This window comes from Pangasianodon hypophthalmus, chromosome 5 (assembly GCF_027358585.1).
Source record: "Pangasianodon hypophthalmus isolate fPanHyp1 chromosome 5, fPanHyp1.pri, whole genome shotgun sequence".
Lineage (NCBI taxonomy): Eukaryota > Metazoa > Chordata > Actinopteri > Siluriformes > Pangasiidae > Pangasianodon > Pangasianodon hypophthalmus.
Window position 1 is genome coordinate 15856150 of NC_069714.1, and position 21219 is coordinate 15877368.

General features: G+C 40.5%; 1 protein-coding gene across 20 annotated transcripts in view; it reads right to left on the bottom strand.

Moving 5' to 3' along the window:
• mycbp2 (MYC binding protein 2) overlaps positions 1–20400 on the bottom strand; it is a 62742-nt gene extending 42342 nt beyond the window's left edge. For 19 of the 20 annotated variants that reach the window (XM_026910487.3, XM_026910423.3, XM_026910454.3 and 16 more), the window contains exons 1-11: positions 19672–20400; positions 16556–16631; positions 8405–8620; positions 7928–8081; positions 7622–7818; positions 5598–5840; positions 5313–5384; positions 5121–5217; positions 4814–4887; positions 3329–3467; positions 3083–3159 (exon numbers count right to left, since the gene is read on the bottom strand). In XM_026910487.3, coding sequence (XP_026766288.3) covers positions 3083–3159; positions 3329–3467; positions 4814–4887; positions 5121–5217; positions 5313–5384; positions 5598–5840; positions 7622–7818; positions 7928–8081; positions 8405–8620; positions 16556–16631; positions 19672–19955 — 1629 coding nt within the window. In that variant the 5' untranslated portion in view covers positions 19956–20400. The remainder of the gene's footprint in view (positions 1–3082; positions 3160–3328; positions 3468–4813; positions 4888–5120; positions 5218–5312; positions 5385–5597; positions 5841–7621; positions 7819–7927; positions 8082–8404; positions 8621–16555; positions 16632–19671) is intronic. The other variant, XM_026910527.3, reaches the window with a different exon arrangement.
• Between the last annotated feature and the right edge of the window lie 819 nt (positions 20401–21219).

Here is a 21219-nt window from a genome sequence, read left to right on the forward strand (position 1 = left end):
TTATAAGTGTGTGTAAAAAAATAAAGTGCAGTTGATGGGATATGGAGCAACTGAGGTGCTGTAACCAGGAGACCATACTAATCGTTATAAAGAGAGGCCTGCTTCACATCTGCAGCTGCTGCAAAAAACAACAAACAAAAGCAGCAAAAAAGAGGCATAAATTAGGGACACACATGGCAGGGCTGAAGTGTCGGCATTAATATGGGATCTGTCGCAAACTTTTATAACAGAGAGAGTAGTGGTAAGGTGATAGGAAAGCCGTGTGGTGAAGAAATGGTTTCATGGATCGAGCAGTTATATTTCTGCAACAGAGTATTACATTTCAATTAAATGTCTTCTAGGAACGTGATGATTATATGACAGCATTGTGTGACGAAGTCTGAAAAGTTGTTGGAAAAAAATTGTAGTACTAAAGTGCTTTAACAACCCAGTGAAGACAAAGCAATCCTCCTAACAAAGGAGTTTAAAAAATTTTCACTAACTAGTTTAATACTTGTACTGTTACTGCAGGTTTTGCTGGCATTTAAAAACAATCATTTTGTTATAAACAGCTGAGATTTCTATTTAAAAAATAATTCATACAATTTTAGTTGTTAATTCTGTACAGAAATCTTAAACGTACTATTTTAAAAATCCAAGTTAACTCAATCTCTGGGATCCTGTGGAGCTCGAAAACAAGGTTGCAGGCTGAACTTATTTTTCACGCAGGCGGAAGTGTGTGGTCAGATATGAAGCTCAAAGAAAACCTGTTACCGCTGATTAACACTGCGGCACACTGGATGCTGCGCGGTGCTTGTGCACACCGTGCAACACGTTCACTGCATTCATGCTTTCATCTACAATGTCTGCTTTATTCTGCGAAATAAAGAGCTAAGTTCATTAGAAGATATCACAAGCAAGGTGTAAACAAAAATAAATCAGCAAACAGGCAGGAGTGGACAGTAGCTGGATTTTTTTTTTTTTTTTTTTTAATATGAGGAATAGATGGCTATAACCAAACTATGTAGTAGAATGAATGAGAAATTGCTATTATTATTTTAAAAATAGTCCCTTTATTATTGCTACGAAATATGCCTCATACGCCTTTATTGGTTAGTTTGTAAGCTATCCTTTTGATCATTATTAGCTGCGAGAAGAACCAGCTTAATTATTTAACAGGACATGGAGAATAGTACAGTTTACGCCTGTTATTTAGCCACGTAAGATGTTTTATGACCTGGGTGTACATTTCCTCTAATGCAGACACTATGTATTCTCCGTGGCATGTTAGCAGTCAAAGGCACAACGACACCATCAAATCCAGTAGTGCTTACGTGCACGCACACACACACGCGCACACACACACACACACACACACACACACACACACACACACAGGGGGGCAGACAGACAGACACACACAGAGAGATAGAGAGAGAGACAAAGAGAGAGAGAGAGAGAGAGACACAAGCACAGACACACGCATGCACAGATGCGCACATACACACACACAGACACACACACCAAAAATTCCCCGGTGATGACACAGAAAAGTTAATGCTGATTCATGTCTGTTGTGTCTAACCTTCCCATGATGCTGCTCAAAATAAAGGACTTTTTTTTAAATCCTTTAGAATTTTTGTAGAATTGGAGTGTGCAAAACGATTACGCACAATAGTTTGATGAACACACAATATGCACTGATTTACCTGCAACATCATAACTACGTTAGACGAGTTATGGCACACAGGAGACACACACAGACACACACAGGGAAAGAAGGAGAGACGCACACAGAGACACACACACACACACACACACACACACACACACACACACACACACAGAGAGAGAGAGAAAGAGAGAGCAAGAGACACACAGAGACACATACAGAAACACACATATGCAGAGACAGAGAGAAAGAAGGAGACGCACACACAGAGACACACACACACACACACACACACACACAGACATAGAGATGCACGCACACATACACACAGAGACACAGAGAGAGAGAGAGAGGGAGAGAGCAACACACAGAGACGCGCGCACACACAGAGACGCGCACACACACACACAGAGACGCGCACACACACACACACACACAGAGACGCGCACACACACACACACACACACAGAGACGCGCACACACACACACACACACAGAGACGCGCACACACACACAGAGACGCGCACACACACACAGAGACGCGCACACACACACACACAGAGACGCGCACACACACACACACAGAGACGCGCACACACACACACACAGAGACGCGCACACACACACACACACACACACACAGAGACGCGCACACACACACACAGAGACGCGCACACACACACACACACAGAGACGCGCACACACACACACAGAGACGCGCACACACACACACAGAGACGCGCACACACACACACAGAGACGCGCACACACGCACGCACACACACAGACGTGCCCGCACACACACAGACGCGCACACACACACACGTCAGTGGGACTGACGCGCACACACGCACACAGAGACGCGCACACACGCACACACACGCACACACACGCACACAGAGAGGCGCGCGCACACAGAGACGCGCGCGCACACACACACAGACGCGCGCACACACACAGACGCGCGCACACACACAGGCGCGCGCACACACACAGGCGCGCGCACACACAGGCGCGCACACACACACACACACACAGAGACGCGCACACACACACACACACAGTGACGCGGACACACACACACACAGTGACGCGGACACACATATGGACACACCCAGAGAAAGAAGGAGAGAGCGAGAGATGCACACAGACACACACACCAAAAATTCCCAGTTTCTGACATAGAAAAGTTAATGCAGCTTCATGTCTGTTGTTATCCGAGCCTGCTCTAACCTTCCCATGTTGCTGCTCAAAACAAAGTACTGCACTGATACGATATGCACTAATTTATCTGCAAAATCATAAGTGCATAACACACATCATAGTATGTAACACACACATACATTCATTCATTCTCAAACGTGTTTGGAGTGCCTTTCTTTACCACCTTGACTTTTACTACCAAAAAGGCATTACACTGCAAACACCTACCTTTCCAGAAGCTGTTTTCATCAAAGCGAACTCTCTTCCAGCTCCAAGCAGTGCTGCTTCTTCATCAAACCCTGTGCCTGAGGATGTGAAGGCAAACACATTAAAACCTACACAATAAATTCAGGTGACTTAGGCACTTCATTTTGCATTAACGGGCAAACATGAGCTCGATTTCTTGCAAGCTTTTATCCTTGCTCAGCAAAATTTTCGAAAACTATGATTCATCACTGGAACAAGTGCACTCACTGATGATATGCAGGTCTTTTTCCAAGTCGAAAAGTGAGATGCCACACGCATGGAGACACTTTCTAGCGAGCTTCAGCTGCAACTCTTGCTGCAAGGCAGGGTCTGTACTCGTGGCGTAGATTCGCACCACAAAGCCATCCTACATCACACATTGCACACATTAGTGTTGACGGTTCCATGAATATGAATGTATGCAATAGGTTGGTTGTGGTTCATGGGATACATACGGTGTCTGGAATAATTGTATTTGTGACAACTATTGTGCTATAAATAAAGCATGCATTCTGCTTATCGTATGTGTGAAGCCAATTATCCCAGTATCTCAGATTCATTCAACAAGTAAAAACGCAGTCTAAAGATGGCCATCGAAAGAGCAAGTCAGATTTGCTCTCTATTAATTAGGCCAGCAAGCCAGTGTTATCACCACATAAACCTCAACAGCGTTTTAAAATAGTCCTCGACATAAATGATGCCTCATGCTTCCCAACCCAGTGGGACTGAATTTGGGTTGCAGTGATAAGTCTGTTACAACACTAACATCATCAAATTAACAACTAAAACTCAGTAAAACTTAACACCCAGTAATGTGCCACACTGAAGAGCTCTACTGCTGTTGTAAAAACACTGAAATCTGTATTTCAAATGAGAACAACTCACTTTGCTTTAAAATCCTATATTTATTTTTTACGTTTATTGTGATAACCGCGAGATAAACTAAAGCAATCCGAGTTTGTGCGATTGAACAATGCTGAGAATATCAGGGAGGAATAAAGCAAAAGAATTTCTTCCTCCTGGCAGCAAACCAATGCACACCAACCAGTAGCTTCAATGGACAAGTTGTCACAGACAGGCACACAGCCACATCCGGCACAGACAGCATGGCACTACACTGAAGTGTGATATCCTGTTTATAGCACTGAGTCTGTGTTTGTTGGAGTGAAGGAGTGAGGTGACTGGGTACTGGAGATTATTCTTTAATTTTCCTATGCTTTGACGCTGCAGAATGCACGTGCTCCTCCCCCCCAGGATATCCGTGGTAGCTGCCTAAAGTCTGCTGATGCTGATGGAAACATTTATGCATACATATCATCTCTCTGCCTGACTGTAAAATGTTCTCTGCATTTCAGTAGTACTATTTACCATCTATACGCAGTAAATACAGATATACAGTACATAGTATCTATATAACAATCCTTTAAGACAATAAAATTCACATTTCCTCTTCTCTATACTGGTTCCTGCATGTAATCAGATAGTAGGAATAACCCTGAGAAAATGGCCACATGGCACACTGTATGGTTTCTTCTGATGCTTATGGGGCTGACTTATAATGCAAGTGACATCTGCAGTAAAGTCATAATTTCCGTCAAGAAGATATCTGCACAATTAACACACTTACACATCAAGCAAAAGGCTATGAATAATTACTGTATCAAACCTAAAAAAGTCCTATGGTTAGTCATATGAAAACAAATCAGTACTCACGTCCCTGCAGGCTGCTATCTGGTTGATATATTCTCCATCAGTGAATATGATGTTCTGTCCCTCTGCTTGAAGACCTCAGGACAAAAAATATGATCATATTTTAAAGATGACCACTTCCCCTCCCATTTTCTACCTATCTTCATTTCTACAGCCATGCTTCAATCAGGCAAAGCATTTTAACTGTACCACACAATGTAATTTAAAGTGTCATAACAGTAAAACAATTTAATAATGCTGAACAGAGTCACTCTTTAATTAAGCAACTGTTCGCCCCAACGTGCACTTCAGGAAATACGGCTGTTTGTACCAGGCATTGCAATAGTGCCCTCCTGCTCCAGAGTCTCTGGATTGATCTTGATGGCTGCCATGCTGTGACTGTTCATGTCCCGATATAACAGAGAGCCCTATAAACACACACAGAGCAAATTTACTGCTTTTTGCTCCTCAATGTAGCATTCATCATCAGCTCTATGAGGAAAATAGGTAAGAAGCCTTTTACCTGAGCAAACCCCAACCATGACCTCTTCTCCTTTCGGTTCCTGATGCGAGATGTGGAGTTATACACATGGCCCTGCAATAATACATGTTTTACAATCTCATAATAATGTTCAAACAAATTATAACTTTATAATATAATCTTCCATTGCCAAACTAATTCATAAATTCACTTTGATCAATATTTCATAAGCAGTCTAAGTCTGTTAAAGTTCAATATCTAATTAGTTAAGAATGTATATAATATATATTGTTGCCTATAACTATATATGTAAGGACATGGGCTTACCCGGACAGTGCCACTGTACCCTGAGCCGATTTTGTAGAGACCGTCCTTACAGAGCAGATAAAGGAAGGATCCATCAGTTTGGAGCAGGCAGTGCTCATCCTCATCGATGCTCACCTCTTTCAGAACCCACTTGTTCATCAGTGCTGCTCGCTTGATGCCATTCCCAAACCAGTCCTGAATCTGGACCTTCCCTACTAACACTGCTTGTACACTCCTTTGTAGAGCATTCAGGATTGTTGGAACCTATACAGCACATGTACACAAGACCAAAAACAAAATCTAACTTGCATCTCAAAATGTGTATCTACTTCAGCAGAAACACTATCAGCTGTAACAGAGCACGTACCCTCTACCTTTGACAAAGATTTGTCATTACATTTAAAACGGGTATTCAATATGTAATTTTTTTTGTATTTTGTATAAGATTTCTGTTGGTTTTATTCCACAGATTCAGTCTGGCATTGTTAGCGGGCCATTTCTCTGGCCTTTTCATCAAAGCAATCACTGTGTGATTCTTATTAATGCTTCTATATTTTCAAACCAGAACTGGATAGTAAACTGGCCTGACAGAACTATGAGGTACAACAAGCAATACAAGTACAGACAAGCATCTCTACTTGTGTGGCATACAGGTAACTTGACTTGTACTAATTTGTACAGCAGAAATGAAAATCAATAGCTTTTTAAGCAAGCTTTGCACCAGATAAAATTACAAGCAACAACAGTCATCAGGACATTGGAACAACACCAATGTAACATATTATTCAAAAGGAGGGGAGCAGTTCGCTTTTCATTTCCCAGTTCAACATCACCTGTAGGCACAGAATACTGAAACATTTCATACGTTAAACAGATTCATTATGTTTTCTAATCTGTGTCACACCTGTGAACACAACCACACACTCATCATCATTCTGACTAATCCATGTCTTCATACGGGACCCCACAGTCTGTACGTAACTGTGTCTGTTGTTCCCTCTGTGGTTAATTAGTGGAGAAAAAAGGCAGGAGCTTGAAATTGCATTCGAATGCTTTCTGTCATGCCCACGCACGACTCAGTTGTGATCAGTCGGAATCAACAGATCTAACTCCACCCTTTTAAACATTCTACGAAAATTTCACACGCAGCAATTATGTGTCACCTTGTGTAATAAAGAGAATGAACTCAATGTCCTTTATGTCCAATAGTCATGTAATAAGCTGCTATTTTTTTTATTATTATTATTATTGTATTTATTATTATTATTATTATTATTTAAGCAATCTAAGATGGACAAACCCTTCTTGGCATCTTACATTAAAAATGAGCAAAAACTTGTTTATGAACCAAATAACACGTGAGTGATATTTTGAGCTTAAACCCATGGGGATGCTCGACATTTTATTTTAATAAAACATATTTTCAAAACGTAAGTTTTAAGCAGTACTGGAAAAGCAGTGGTTTCAAATGGTGGTTATCAGCACACCAGCATTTTATATATGGTGAAGCCTGCCCTGGACAGAATAACGACCTCTAATAGTCATTTTTTAATGCCCGACACCCACAAAATCAATAAAACTGTGCAATTCTGTAATTCTGGTTGGATGCAATATACTCATGCAGCCTCTTCCTGGAAATTTTTCAACCGATCCAGACTTTTGGGTTTGATTTAGTATTATGGGCCTGACTGTGCCTAATGGTATTTTTAATTGCTCATGTCTTTTATATATCCTTTACAATCATTTTTGTGTGGTAAGTGCTTTTGTTTCCCCAGTAGTGATGGATGATGACTTAAAAAAAATGTCATTTCTCTTGAATATGATGCCAGTAATTCTGGAGATGACTATAATATTCACGCTACTCAGACAAGAACAGCACTGCAAGTGCTTTGAGGAACGTTGTACAAAATATTATACTCATACATTATAAAACCCCATTATCTTTTCAGATGTTATCTAGAGATCTACCTATGTATCCATGTCTCAATTCAGAGAACACCTTTCTTTTAGATTCTGATACACTGCAGATAAAAAGCTGCTCTAACCTGGATGGTCTGGCAGGCATGGCTGCCATTATTGGTGAGGATAGCAGAAACAGCCTGTAGGGTTTTCCCAGTGTCTCCCCAGGCCACCACCAAGCTGAACAGGCAGGCACAGGATAGAGCGGTCAGCGCCTGACCAGTGGGGTCATTCATTCCTGTACTCCGCACTGTTGTCTCCAGAAGCAGGTGGAACAGAGACTCTGTGCACACAAGAATAAAACCAGTTTAGTTCGCACATGTGTGTGTGTGTGCGCGTGTGCGCGGGGGAAAGAGGTATGGAGGGGGACAGAGAGAGAGAGAGAAACACACCCAGCACATCTGGAGGTTCTGTCTGGAAGCTCTCAGGCTGTTGTCCCTGTAGCATGTCCAGCAGCGCCTGCAGGCTCCTCAGACACAGTGAGGGGTGTGAGAACCGCGTCTCCTTAATAAGCTCAAACACTCCACACAGTCCAATGCCAATGATCTGACAAAAACAAGAATAAACCATGAGTGTAACTGCAATAAGCAGAGAGAAAAACCAAAAACTGTTAATAACATTTAGTATTTAATGTTAGCAAATACAAAGCATCAGTCTCAGCCATCACTAAGGTCAGTTCTCCCACTGTACATAACGTGTGTGAAAGCGCAGTGGTGAAAAAGCCACCTCATTTGCTTGTTGCACTGGTTTCTGTTCACATAGCAACTAGGCAGATGGCCTGTTTCTACGTGATTCCAAATAAATCTATAATAATAAATTAACGTTAGGTTTGCAGTAGGGTCTTATAAACACTGTTGTGATCCACTAACTTTGGGTAATTTGACGGCAGGTTCACGGTACTCCTCCTCCTCCTCACTGTCCGAGTCACCACTCTGCACAGAGTTCCGGGAAGCCAGGGCCAGGGAGGCCTCCTTCTGCTGCCAGTCCAATACACACCGCCGAACATTACAGTACACATTAAACGCAGATGGATTACTGTGGAGCTTGATGTCTGGGACTGGGAAGGCCCCATCCAGAGTCTCTGTCTGCAAGAGAGGGAGAGATAGAAAGAGAGAAGAGGTAGAAGAGAGGGAGGGGGTGGGGGAGAGGGGATCAGTAAGATGGGTTATATATACTGAAAGTCATGAATAAGACATGCAGCACAGTAAGGAAAGAGGATTTCATCTATTTCTCATTGGTACAGCAAATACAACTAATCTTATTTATCAGTCAATATATAGTGTCACTATGTAAGATATACGCCCCACACCTGCAGTGCAATACAGGCTAACTAAATCTAGATCAATCAGATAACACATAATGCACAGGGTGACCATTAGATTGATTCATATGCATTGTAAACAATCTCTCAAGAAGGTTAACTGAGGGTCTTATTAAAATGTTGTTTAAAATCAGGTTTTTGTAAATTATCATCCGGACAGGCAGCTCAAATGTGATTTGTGACGTATACAATTTGCGCAGGGTGGATTTTACACAAAAACATACATGAAATCTGACTTTTCCCAATCACATTAAAGCCAAATTTGCATGTGGTTTCAAATCCATTTAAAATCAGAGTTTGGAGGCTCCCAAGTTATGCAACAGAAAAGCTTTCCCTATCATCTGGAGATCACGAGTTCAAATCCCGACATTGCCACGGCCATCCATAGCCAGGAGTCCAAGAGAGCAAAATTGGTTGTGCTCTCGAGAGAGGGAGGGATAGCATACTCTCTCTCCCCCCATCAATCACAGCGACACTAGCCAATCATGGGCGTCTGTAAGCTCATGCATGCGGAAGTGGGTGGACATCAGGGTCAGAGTTCATGTGGGATATCGCTTAGAGCATTATCATAGCCGGACTAATAACTGCCAGAGAAACAAATCCCGTTCATAAACTGACATTACAAAACTTCCACATTGATAAAAATACAAACAATATTTCAGTCCAGCTTCCTCAATTTCACATATTGAGTACATACATTGTGTTAGATAGGTAGCTTTCAATCATTTTGTCTGCAGCATTAACTTTAATACATATAAACTTTCAAATATTATCATGAGTTGCAAAATGATCCTGCTGGCATTTTAATGATAATTATAGCAATCCTGCATGCTGGTGTAATTCCACTGTTTGGCAGACATCTACCCCAAAGGAAATGTAAAATCATAGTGTTACATTTAGCCTGTTGCATTTATCTGATATGGAAAATGACTGTGTTTTTTAGATCTGCTTGCACCTGAATTCAGTCTTCATCTAATTTAAAATACACTCTATTAATGAAAGTAACCAGTAAGTTATTTTTTATACATTTTCTTCTTTATGTTCATCAGCTGAGACTAATTAAAACTTGTTTAATTACATTTTGTTCATAACCAGTATTGTTGCCACATCAAAAACAGTGTTGAATTACATAGTATCAAAGCAAATTAAAGCTCACTTGTTGCATTAATTTACCCTTTGTTCTGATAATTTACTCTTCTATGCTTGTCTAGCCAATGATGATAAATAATTGACCATACAAATTTAAACAAAATGAAGCATTTTTCATTGGAATCTGAGGTAGTTGAAAATGTTGCATAACTTTGTCATATTACTAACATGAAATTCAAATTGCATTATTTATTATTGCTAAAACAGTGGTGGTTCAGTGGTTAAGGTGCAGGACTAATGAATGGAAAGTTCAAATCTAAAGAAAAGGATTTGAAAACTAGCTAGCAAACTTGCATCTTGCTCCCAAATTAGCTAAACAAAGTTAGCTAAAGTTCTTTTATTTATTTATGCATGGATAAATAAGTTTGTGATGGGGCAGTTATACCATGATATTCAAAATATCGCAATTTTGGGTTGCAGAGTTACTAACCAACTAGTAAACTAGCTAATACGGTAGTGTTGGCTTGGTGGGTTCTGTGCAGAAGGTCCTTAGTTTGAATCCCAGCAACACCAAGACGCCACTGTTGGGCCTTGCTCAGGTGTCCAACAGTGGTAGCTTGGTGGTGCTAGGATTCCCTTAATAGTACCATGGCTAACTCTGCGCTCTGAACCCAGCTTCCCAGCAAACTAGGATAAATAAAGAAAGAATGTTACTGTACTATACTTGTGTAGTATAAACTTATTTACATATATAGTCATAGTCTTTTTGTCTTTCTGTCAATAATGCACCTTTGTTCAGCATGAACTATTTATCAGCATAAACTGTAATCGGACACTGCTTATACACACCAAATGCAAGATAAAATTACTTATTAATCTATTAATAAAATAGACTACAGAGCATTTTAATACAAAACACCCCAACATGGCATTCTAGACCTGCATTCTCCATCACTGAGACCGTTATAAAATGATTGATTTGATAGGTAGTAAAGCTACACTAAACAACACAAAACTGGGTACTGGAGTGGCTTTTAATTGAGGCACAGCACACATAGGCTCTGAACTAGTGATTGGAAGGTCGAGAGTTACCAGGACCACTTAAAAACCACTGTACTGAGGGTCCTGAGGCCCTTAAACCCAGATTCACTTGTTAGCAGCTTTGGATAAACAAACATTCCACAGGTTTTCAACAGGATTTAGATCTGGGCTCTGACTGGGCCATTTCAGTATATTGATCATCTTCTTCTGAAGTCATACCTTTGTTGCCTTGGATTTGTGCTTTGGGTCATTACCCATAATTCCCTCTACCTTGAATATGCCCCCAGTCCCAGCCAAAGAGAAGCAGCCTCGTAGCTCATATGCTGCCACCACTATGTTACGCCATGAGTATAGTGCTCTTCGGGTAAGAAGCTGTCTTGTTTTTGTGCCAAACATATTTTTTAGAATTATGATTAAAAAGATATATCTTGGTCTCATCTGACCAATCAAACCTGGTCCAGCACAACAATGCGAATGTGCGCAAAGCGAGGTCTGTGAAGACACGGTTTGTCAAGGCTGGTGTTGAAGAAGTCGAGTGTCTTGCATAGAGCCCTGACCTCAACCCCACTGAATACTTCTGGGATGAGTTGTACCGCTGACTGTGCACCACGCTTTCCCACCCAACATCAGTGCCTGACCTCACTAATGCTCTTGTGGCTGAATGAGCAAATCCCCACAGCCACGCTCCAAAATCTAGTGGAAAGCCTTCCCAGAAGAGTGGAGGTTATTACAACAGCAATGGTGACTAAATCTAAGATGGGATGTTTAACAAGCACATATGGGTGCGATTGGACAGATGTCCACATACTTTTGGCAATACAGTGCATGTGCAACATGAGAACGCCACAGTTCATAGCCACAACTCTGGACAACGACTTTTTCCTCAAGCGCACAAAGACAAGGTGCTGCATTAGAATTTTTAGAAGAGGATAAGGATTATGGCTACATAAAGATGGCCCCTCTCAGGGAGTTCATATAAACAACTGTATCACTTAGTCTGTATTAATGCTCATAACTAGCTAACTAGCTTGCCATTTTGTTACATCAGCTAGCACTTTTTAGTCTAGTCAGTTGAGTTTCCAGGCAACGACAACATGAGCCTGGGCTACACATGCGAGTTTTCCCTTGCATGGTTGGCTATCAGTCGAATTTATGATTTGTCTACCCCTGCAGAACCTGTGAAAAACGATGCTTAAGTGCTACCATAAGTGCGATCAGATATTATTTTATATATTGTGTGCATGTATATTATGTTCTGAAAAATATTTATTAAAATATTTCAATATTGTAAACAGTAATGAACATTTGGTTTATTCAGTGAGCGCAGTGGTAGCTCAGTGGTTAAGATGTTCAAATTCCAGCACTGCCAAGCTGCTACTCCTAGGCCCCTGAGCAAGGCCCTTAACCCTCAACTGCTCAGTTGCATAAATGAGATAAATGTAAGTCGCTCTGGATAAGGGTGTCTGCCGTAAAGGGTAAATGCCGTAAATGTAAATGTCAGCGTATAGTGCATTTGGTCTGTACACAGTTTAGATAGATCAATGGAAATTCTTTAAAAACTGTTACGGTGTTAAAAAAAATTCTATATTCTGACAAATATATTATATTTAAAGATAACGTGATGACATTTTTGGCCATATAGCCCATATGGCCAAAAAAATCTCTTCCCACAATTACTCAACCAGAAAGTCAATCCCCACAATAAAATCACATTGATGTGTCACACAGTGTCTGATACATCCAGCAGTTACATGCTATAATTTACTACAGCAGTACCTTTAGTCTTCAGGTCAAGCCCTTGTTTTGTGAAAGACCCCACCCCTGTTTGTTTGGGAGCACAAATAGCACCCAGAGAGAGACAGATAAAGATACATAGAAATGAGCAATGGAGAGATAGAATCAGACTGCGGCAGGATCGGCAACTCACTGGGATGGATAATTGCTGCTTATGCCCCTCTCTTCTACAGTCACATTAATTGCTCTTATCCATGCCCAGGAACCATTCCTATTCACTGGGGAAGATAAATGTGATGCATGAAGGATATCCAAACACAGGCAGGAATTGCCCTCCAAAGACTGGTGTTCAGTTCAGGATGTGAAGAACGCTGTTGCTGTGGAGACATGCAACACGGGTCGTCTAGCAACAGCCAATCGTGACCCAGCCACTCCCCAAATCTCCTCCATGTGTGCAAGTGTTTACTGGCATGTACTCAGCTCTAACAGCCTAATAAAATAGTATTCCTGGAATTGCAAATACAAAGGCCATACAAGAATTAATATCTGTTAATAATGTAAAAACACTTTTCCAGGATGGTGATATCCAGCAACTCCAAACTCAAACTCCTAAGCACAACTGTCACTATCAATACCCAGATGGTGGTATGAAATTGTTTGTGTAATGCTTAAGACAATCACTACTCCAATTTATTTGCCAGCAAAAACTACAGCATTGAAAATTTTGATCAAAACATGATCTGATGACGTTTTGACAAAAGTCTTCTCCATTGCGTCCGAAAACCTTATGACTTGACAGCAGAAATCATGTATCAAGGTATCTAAATGTTACACTTCAGATCACAGTTCCTTGTTTTGCTATGGGTATTCCCAATTAGAGATTTGGACACCCTAATCACGTCACCAGATCACCAACTCAGGACTGATCTAGCAATCCAGGAAACACTTCTGAACGTAAGAGCCCCTCATGCAGGGGCCTTGTACGACCTTACCTGAAAATTGTTCTGTAAAAGGTGTTCACATCCGCTTAACCCAGTGCATTGTCCTACTTCTAGGATCCTGACTTTTCTTCAGGGACTGCTAAATAGCGGCATGTGCCCGTACCCATCACAGCATACCACTTATTGCTTTATATGAATGGGACGGCAGCCATCCAATCCTCAATTTAAGGCTGTCCCACTAATTAACGGACATTACGCCTTGGCCTATAGATAGGCTGGATGACCCAGCCCCTACTGTGACATGCCACTCTTTAAGGACCATCTCCTTATCATGGGCAGGACTCTGCACTAATGCTACCTGGTCATCACTATACACTTGTATTTGAACACTCTTTGAGGCATGAACAGTATTCAAATTCTGAAATCACTGTTCAGGTATTGATTATGCCCTATAAATCCCAATTTGGTCAGTTGAACAATTCCTTCCTACTAGCGAACCCTCCCCTATCACAAGCTAACTACCAACCGTGGACACCTGAAGCCAGTACATTTTTTCAAACTGCTGTTCATGCTTGGTCACAGGGCAGCTGAACACACATTGAAGAAGGTGCTATTTGCCCTCTTCCACATACATGAGCTCACAGACACCATGATTGGCTAGTGCCAGTCAGGGGAGAGTGAGTATGCCATCCTTCTCACCCACAGAGCCTTCAGGATTCAAACCCACGATCTCCCGACAATAGGGCAAATGCTTTTTTGCTGCACCACTCAAAAGCCTCATTTGCCAACATTTCAATACAGAAGGCATTAGTTGTGACACTAAAGCAATCTTACATCATAAGCAGACACAGCGTGAAGCATGTCCCAACTGCACCACTACACAGTTGATTTCATACCAACCAATATTCTCACACTGAGCATTCAATTATATTTCATTCACTGGTTTAGTAAATATCTGTGCTAACAGATTAATATAAATATGCATTCCCATTATAATCACATATTTAATTCAATTTTCACTCTTAAACTCTGTGACAGTTATATCTTGCACAAAGTTTAAATTTTAACCGACTCCAAAGCACATACTGCTAGAGCTACAGGATGAAATATTTAGCTGACATTCAGTAAAGCTGACATCCAGCTGCTTTAGTTCTGTTCATTATTTCACTATATAATGTCTGTCAAACATAAACGTGTGCCGTCACCTACAGGAGGAAACTTAAATTTGATGATAATAATACTTATCAATGAAACAGTTAAACACAGAGAGAAAACAAAAACACCAGACTGATTTGAACAATATCTTTTACATGAGGGCACCGTGGGGTTGAGGTCAGGGCTCTGTGCAGGCCACTCGAATTCTTTCACTCCAACCTTGGCAAACCATTTCTTCATGGAGCTCGCTTTGTGCACAGGGGCACTGTCATGCTGGAACATGTTTGGGCCTCTCAGTTTCAGTGAAGGGAAACAGTAATGCTACAGCATACAGAGGCATCCTATACAACTGTGTGCTTCCAACTTTGTGGCAAAAGTTTGGGAAAGAACCACATATAAGTGTGATGGTCAGGTGTCCACAAACTTTTGGCCATATAGTGTATGTATTAGGCATTTTATATACATGCATTACCACTGTAATATAATCAAACAAAATATGCTAGCCCAAAAAGTTGATTAGACCAATGGAATAAGCAAAATGTGCACATGGCTGTGGTGAAGTCATTTTTCTGTGTCTGGCTACACAGGCTACGATTACATAGTTACATTTTGCAAGCAGTGACACTACGACTACAATGGACTTGTAGCTCTACTACTGATTCATCAGACTTGCAAAAAAAAACCCAGATTCCAGACAAACTAACAAACTAACAGACAAGAATTGCTGTCAATTTTTATTATAATACAAGATTAGCACCTTCAGAGAATACATTCATTTTCTCAATTGAGTAACTGAATTGTCAAAATCACTGAAATGCACATCACTATGTTCTATTGGTGCCTTTCTATGGTTGATCAGCATGTAATTATGTCATGGTGCCCAGCAGCAGATGACACTAAAAGAATGTGACAAAGGTGGGCATGCCAAGAATGTAGGTCATTGGAGTTGCTGTTATAAAGTAAAGGGCTGTAGACTAATGCTTCTTTTACTGAAATGACAAGGAATATGGGCCTTAAAATATTACATCAAACAATACATAACCAAATGTACAACAATCACCAAATGCTTCATTTTAAACCTGCTGAGGCAGAGAGTACCACAAAACACACTGAGTAGCCAACATTTGATTTTCTTTGTTTCTCCTCCTCTGTAACATGCATTAAATTCATATACATTGCAAATAGCATTTATTTTATCAGATTTCCTAAAATGGCAAAGTAAAACAGACCAAAAAAAAAACACCATTATCTTCCTAACATTACATATGTCTGTGATTAGATCAATGACAATAAAGCCAACTTGACATGACTTGCCAGCACATAGTTCGCATCACGGACTGGCTCATGGTATTGGACAATTTCTGATGGCACAAATTCATCAGAAATTGTCTAATTCTGGTCGGCAGCTAATCGATCCCTCCATCCCTAAAAAACTGACAGGCATGGGACTTGGAAAGTGCATTTAAAATTATGATGACGTGCATGATACATGGTGTGTGTAACACCCTACAGTAATTCACAAGAAAAGAAAAGAAAAGAAAAGAAAAAAAAAGTACAATGCAAACCATAAAAGTCACGACTAAATACAAGCTACAGTTTCTATTTTCTGTAATATTTTATTTAAATTATCAAACAGATCCAACATATTCTGCTCAAGTATCACTATTTTTCCAGGAATATGGGGTTCAGTACAAAATTAGTCTAATCTTCAAAACTGGTTTAGTATCATAAAACATTACCTTTGTTCTTGTTTTGACTTTTGATCTGATTTTTTGCCGCCTCTTCAGTTTCTTCTTAGTCAAAGCCTTCTTTCCCCTAAAATACAAAAAAAATTTAGGCCAGATTTACTTCTAATTTCACAGACAGTACACAAAGTGTAAGAAATATTTAAAAAAAAAAAAAAAAAGTCAACCGACAAATGTGCATGCTTAAATTTCTGTGGTTAAACCACTTTAGACCTAGAAATACACGATACACAGAATAACACACATTTGCCATTGTGGTTCATCAGTTTACATCAAGTATGCTTACATGTGTGAAACACTCTGATAAATGCAAAAAAGTGGGTTTTGACAAATACTTCACGCAACCCACTTACATGGAGACAGTAAATATCTTTGTGAATATTTTTCTAAATACATGATGTATGATCCTCTACAATTTAGTTACCACCCAAGTGAAAATGTCTTTCCTTTTTTAAAATATGCTTTAAAAAATCATGCACTGATGTCATTAACCCTTGTGTTCTGTTCAGTACTTACTTAGCAATGGACATAATGCCCATGGTGACTTTGAATGAATGAATAATAATAATAATAATAATAATAATATATTTAACCACTTTTTATAACCCCTTATTCTCGGGTCATGAATGTAATTTGTGATTTATAAAAATGAAATATGAAAATATAGAGGATCCATCAATATAAATCTGTCCTTCTTGTGTTCAACATAGAAAATGAGCCTAGAGTTTCACGATGAACTAAAAAACTTTTTAGTATGGTTCCACATTTAATGAAAAACTTAAAATAGGTCATCCAAACAGAACACAAAGTTCAAGTCAACTATGTTAACTGTTTCTCTATTTGGTTATGCTTTCGTATACGCACAGACGTTGAAAAATGAAAAGATAGATAAAAGCTACACATTCGATATTAAGCATAAATTCAGTTGCGTTTAAAGCTGACACTAGCCTATTTAATATGCTGTTTACAAAACCAGTTGAATTATCTGGTAACTACCAAAATCTGATAATCTATTATTATTGTGCATATACATGCACTTATTGCAATATTGAGAACATGACATTAAAACTGACCTTCATGTTACCAATTCTTATTTGTTTTTTGAGAAGACCACTTGAGAGAAATGATGTCATGCACAGCAAATAGTACGGTTTCTGTGCACCAACACAGCCTGTCCTGGATGTTTCCTTTCATTTAAATGTGCTACAATAACATGGTAACTTGAATGACAGATGTTAATTTGCTCGGATGCCGTCACAAGGGCAATCCCCTGTAGGATTATCGCTTACTGCCTGTTGCTCTTGTGCCAGGGTGATTTGCCATGAAAGTTTGCCTTAACAAGCTCTGCAGGACTGGATGCCACCAAACATGTAGAGAATATCTGTATGGTGATGATGAAGATGGATGTCTCTTTTACTAAATTTACCAAGACAGTAAGTTAGGTGTGTTCTATTAAACATCATATTTGTCTGTTTCGATTATCACATGGTCACAGAATACCTGTTTAAAACGAACCGAACTCATTTGAGATTCAGCTTCATGTGTCACTAATTTGTACTAGCTTCACTCACTCGCTTCTCAGGCTGCCTTTTTAAATGTTTGGAAACCGATTGATCCACCGATTGCAGGGTTGTTGTTTTTTTTTTTTTAAATGTCTTCAATATGAAATTGAAATCAGAGCTCAGCTCCTATCAGATGAAGGCATCCGCATATTATCTGAACTTTCTCTCTGCAAGCTTCTGATGACAAGTTATGCAAAACATCAGTGGCATGACCAAGGTGTGGTTTAAGATTAAGGTGTAGTTAAGTTGCACTCTGTTTTCATGTGCATGATCTATGTCATGCACATCTCTACTTAAGACACACAGCTGTCCTTATGCTGCCTTGTTTATCTCAGGAGCACACTAGCCTCCCTCCTTCAATAAGTGTCCACTGGAACAATATTGGGCGTGTTGAACTTCACTGTATGTCGTGCACGCTTATATGGGAATGTGTTTTGCATTATTAGTTTCTGGCAATGCCCTAGCTGAATGGAGAAGACATGTCTAATGGAGATATAAGGTCGGAAAGGGCTGAAGGAGCTCAGTAAAGCCGGAGATGCAGCAGCGCTTGGGATGTGAACAGGGTGACGTAAGGCAAAAAGCTACTTCAGCCTGCGCAGGCTAACCAATGAACAGGGCCTGTGCGCATTACAAACAACAATCCATGGGTCAGGGTTCATTATTCCACTTACAGATGAATTAGATAACACTTTTTCCTAAATAACTCTGTCTAATGAAACACAGAGACGCAGAAGCTTGGCCTGTGTACTCTTATCTAACTGCATTCCTGTGATTACATTATGACAAGCTAGTCAGGCGCACCCATCAAATGTTCAGAGATTAAAACACACACATACACACACACAGAGAGAGAGATACGACTTTAACACTTTACTATTATCTTTATTATTATCTAATTCAACAAACAAAATGTATGTTTCATTGCGAGAATGTAGCAGCGCACGGCTGTTGCTACCTGCTATGTAGCATCGGCTACACTGTCATCATTATGGTAACACCGCAAATAGTTAACTAGCCAGCTAATTATCGAGGGAGCGACCTATTATGTAACTTCAGACTGAAAAAATAACAAATCAAAAACAAATTTATTAATAAGTCAGACCAGTGTTTAACACGAGGTAGAGCAAATTCTGGAAACATAAAACATCCCAATGTGCTAGGTTCTGCAGAATTTATCATGCTAGCTAGCGTTTAAATTAACCGTTAGTGGACCAGGGGAACTGCTAACCTAGCACAGTCGCTTGCTCTGTTTTGGTTTGTGCAAGGTTTCAGTAACGTTAGCACTATTTGATATTATGTCAGCACACGAACTGCGTTTGTAATTACGCTGAGTGTTTTATCTGCTAATAAAAAAAACACACACACACAAATACGAGCTAAAATTGCTTAGCATAACATACGGAAGTTAGCGAACATTAGCTAGTGCTAGCAACACAATGTTAGCTTGTGCTGACTAGTCAATTAGCTCTATAGCTCGCTACATGTTACGTTTAAGATCATTGGTTACATAGAACCCAGAGGTACCAAATTTAACTGGACAGCACAGACCTGCCGAGGTGTATGCCTTGTTCTTTATCGCTGACAGCGCTTGTGTATATCCTCCTGTACTTCTCCGCCAAAGCTCGCCCCGACAGGAGCAGCTGGTATCGGCTCCGACAGTCCGGTTGGGACCCTGAGGTGGAACAGGAGCTCATCCCGGGTCCGACAGAATTAATCTCGGCCCCAGCTCCGGGTAAAACTCCGGGTAAGACCCTCACACCCAGCCCCATGGACGGGGATGAAGACAGAATCCCACCGCCGGCTCCAGCTGCCGCAGCAGCAGCGCACATCATCGTTTTGGGGAACAATGCATATATTACATCAATATGTCACTAGCTGGCGATCAATAGGTACTTCAACCCGTCGTAAAGCGCACAGTAGGCTTTCCCCCCATGTATCCGCCACGGAAATGCAAACGAGTATAAGAGCAGCTGGCTAGATCCAGTATCTCCAATCCGGAGCTGCTGGCTTAACCGCAGTGGAACGCCGCTGGTGCAACTGCGAAATAAGCCGCTCTGTCTTTCTCTTTCTCTCAGAATAGCGATTAAAGCCTGGCTTGTGCAAAACAGCGCCTCAGGCTAAACCGAGTATTCATTTTCTGACTCTGAATTCTCTCAAACGAGTGAGCTGACGTCTTCTTCCTTTTTTTTTTTTTTATTTGTTTATTCCTTGTATTTTTCTCGAGGTCGGCCAGGTAACAGCCCTAGCTCCGCTGCCATCTTAACTTCACTCCTCCTCCTCCTCCTCCTTCCCTGTCCGCTTCTCAGGCAGGCATGCCGGGATACGCTCCCACCCAGTCAGCCTCACCTCACCACACACACACACACACACACACACACACACCGGAGTGCATGCCACATACATGATACTAGCAATTACTGCAAAATAAAAACACTCCATGCCTTTTTGTGTGGCTTCTTTGCTTCGCTCGAAGCTAATAACCCAATAATAAAGCGTGTAAATAACCTCATTAATGGCTCCAGCACATAGTATGCACAAGTAGCTATAACAATATGGTTAGCTTTCAGCCTACTAATAGCGGTTTACTGTTATTTTACATTAAGGATAACTCACCCAGTGCTGGTGCATGATAATTTACCATTTTCCAAACCGTAATGGACCCTTTCTCAAATAATGTATTCAATTTTATATAATTAATCCGTTTATTAATCCGAGGTTATAGTATGTAACTACTCTCCGAGTGCTATAGTCATTAGGTTTTTATTTGCACTAGCTTTGTTAAAGGGTTCTGGGGAAATCCTCAATCATACAGGAATCTTCTAAGGATTCCCACAAACCCCAAAAATCTTTAATCTTAACTATTCCTTCATAAGGCACACAAATCAGCAGTGTGAGATGGCTTTGGAAATGAAGCTCAAGCTCAAATCAAGCAGGTGTTCAACTCACTGTGCATGGGCTTTATTGCATTTCTAAATAACATCACTGTCACTAAAAGCCTGTCCAGTAAAGCAATCATGAGAGTATTGGCTTTCCATTGACCTTGACTACACTGATTGCAATGAACACATACAAAAATGTTGAATTAGGAAATTTAGA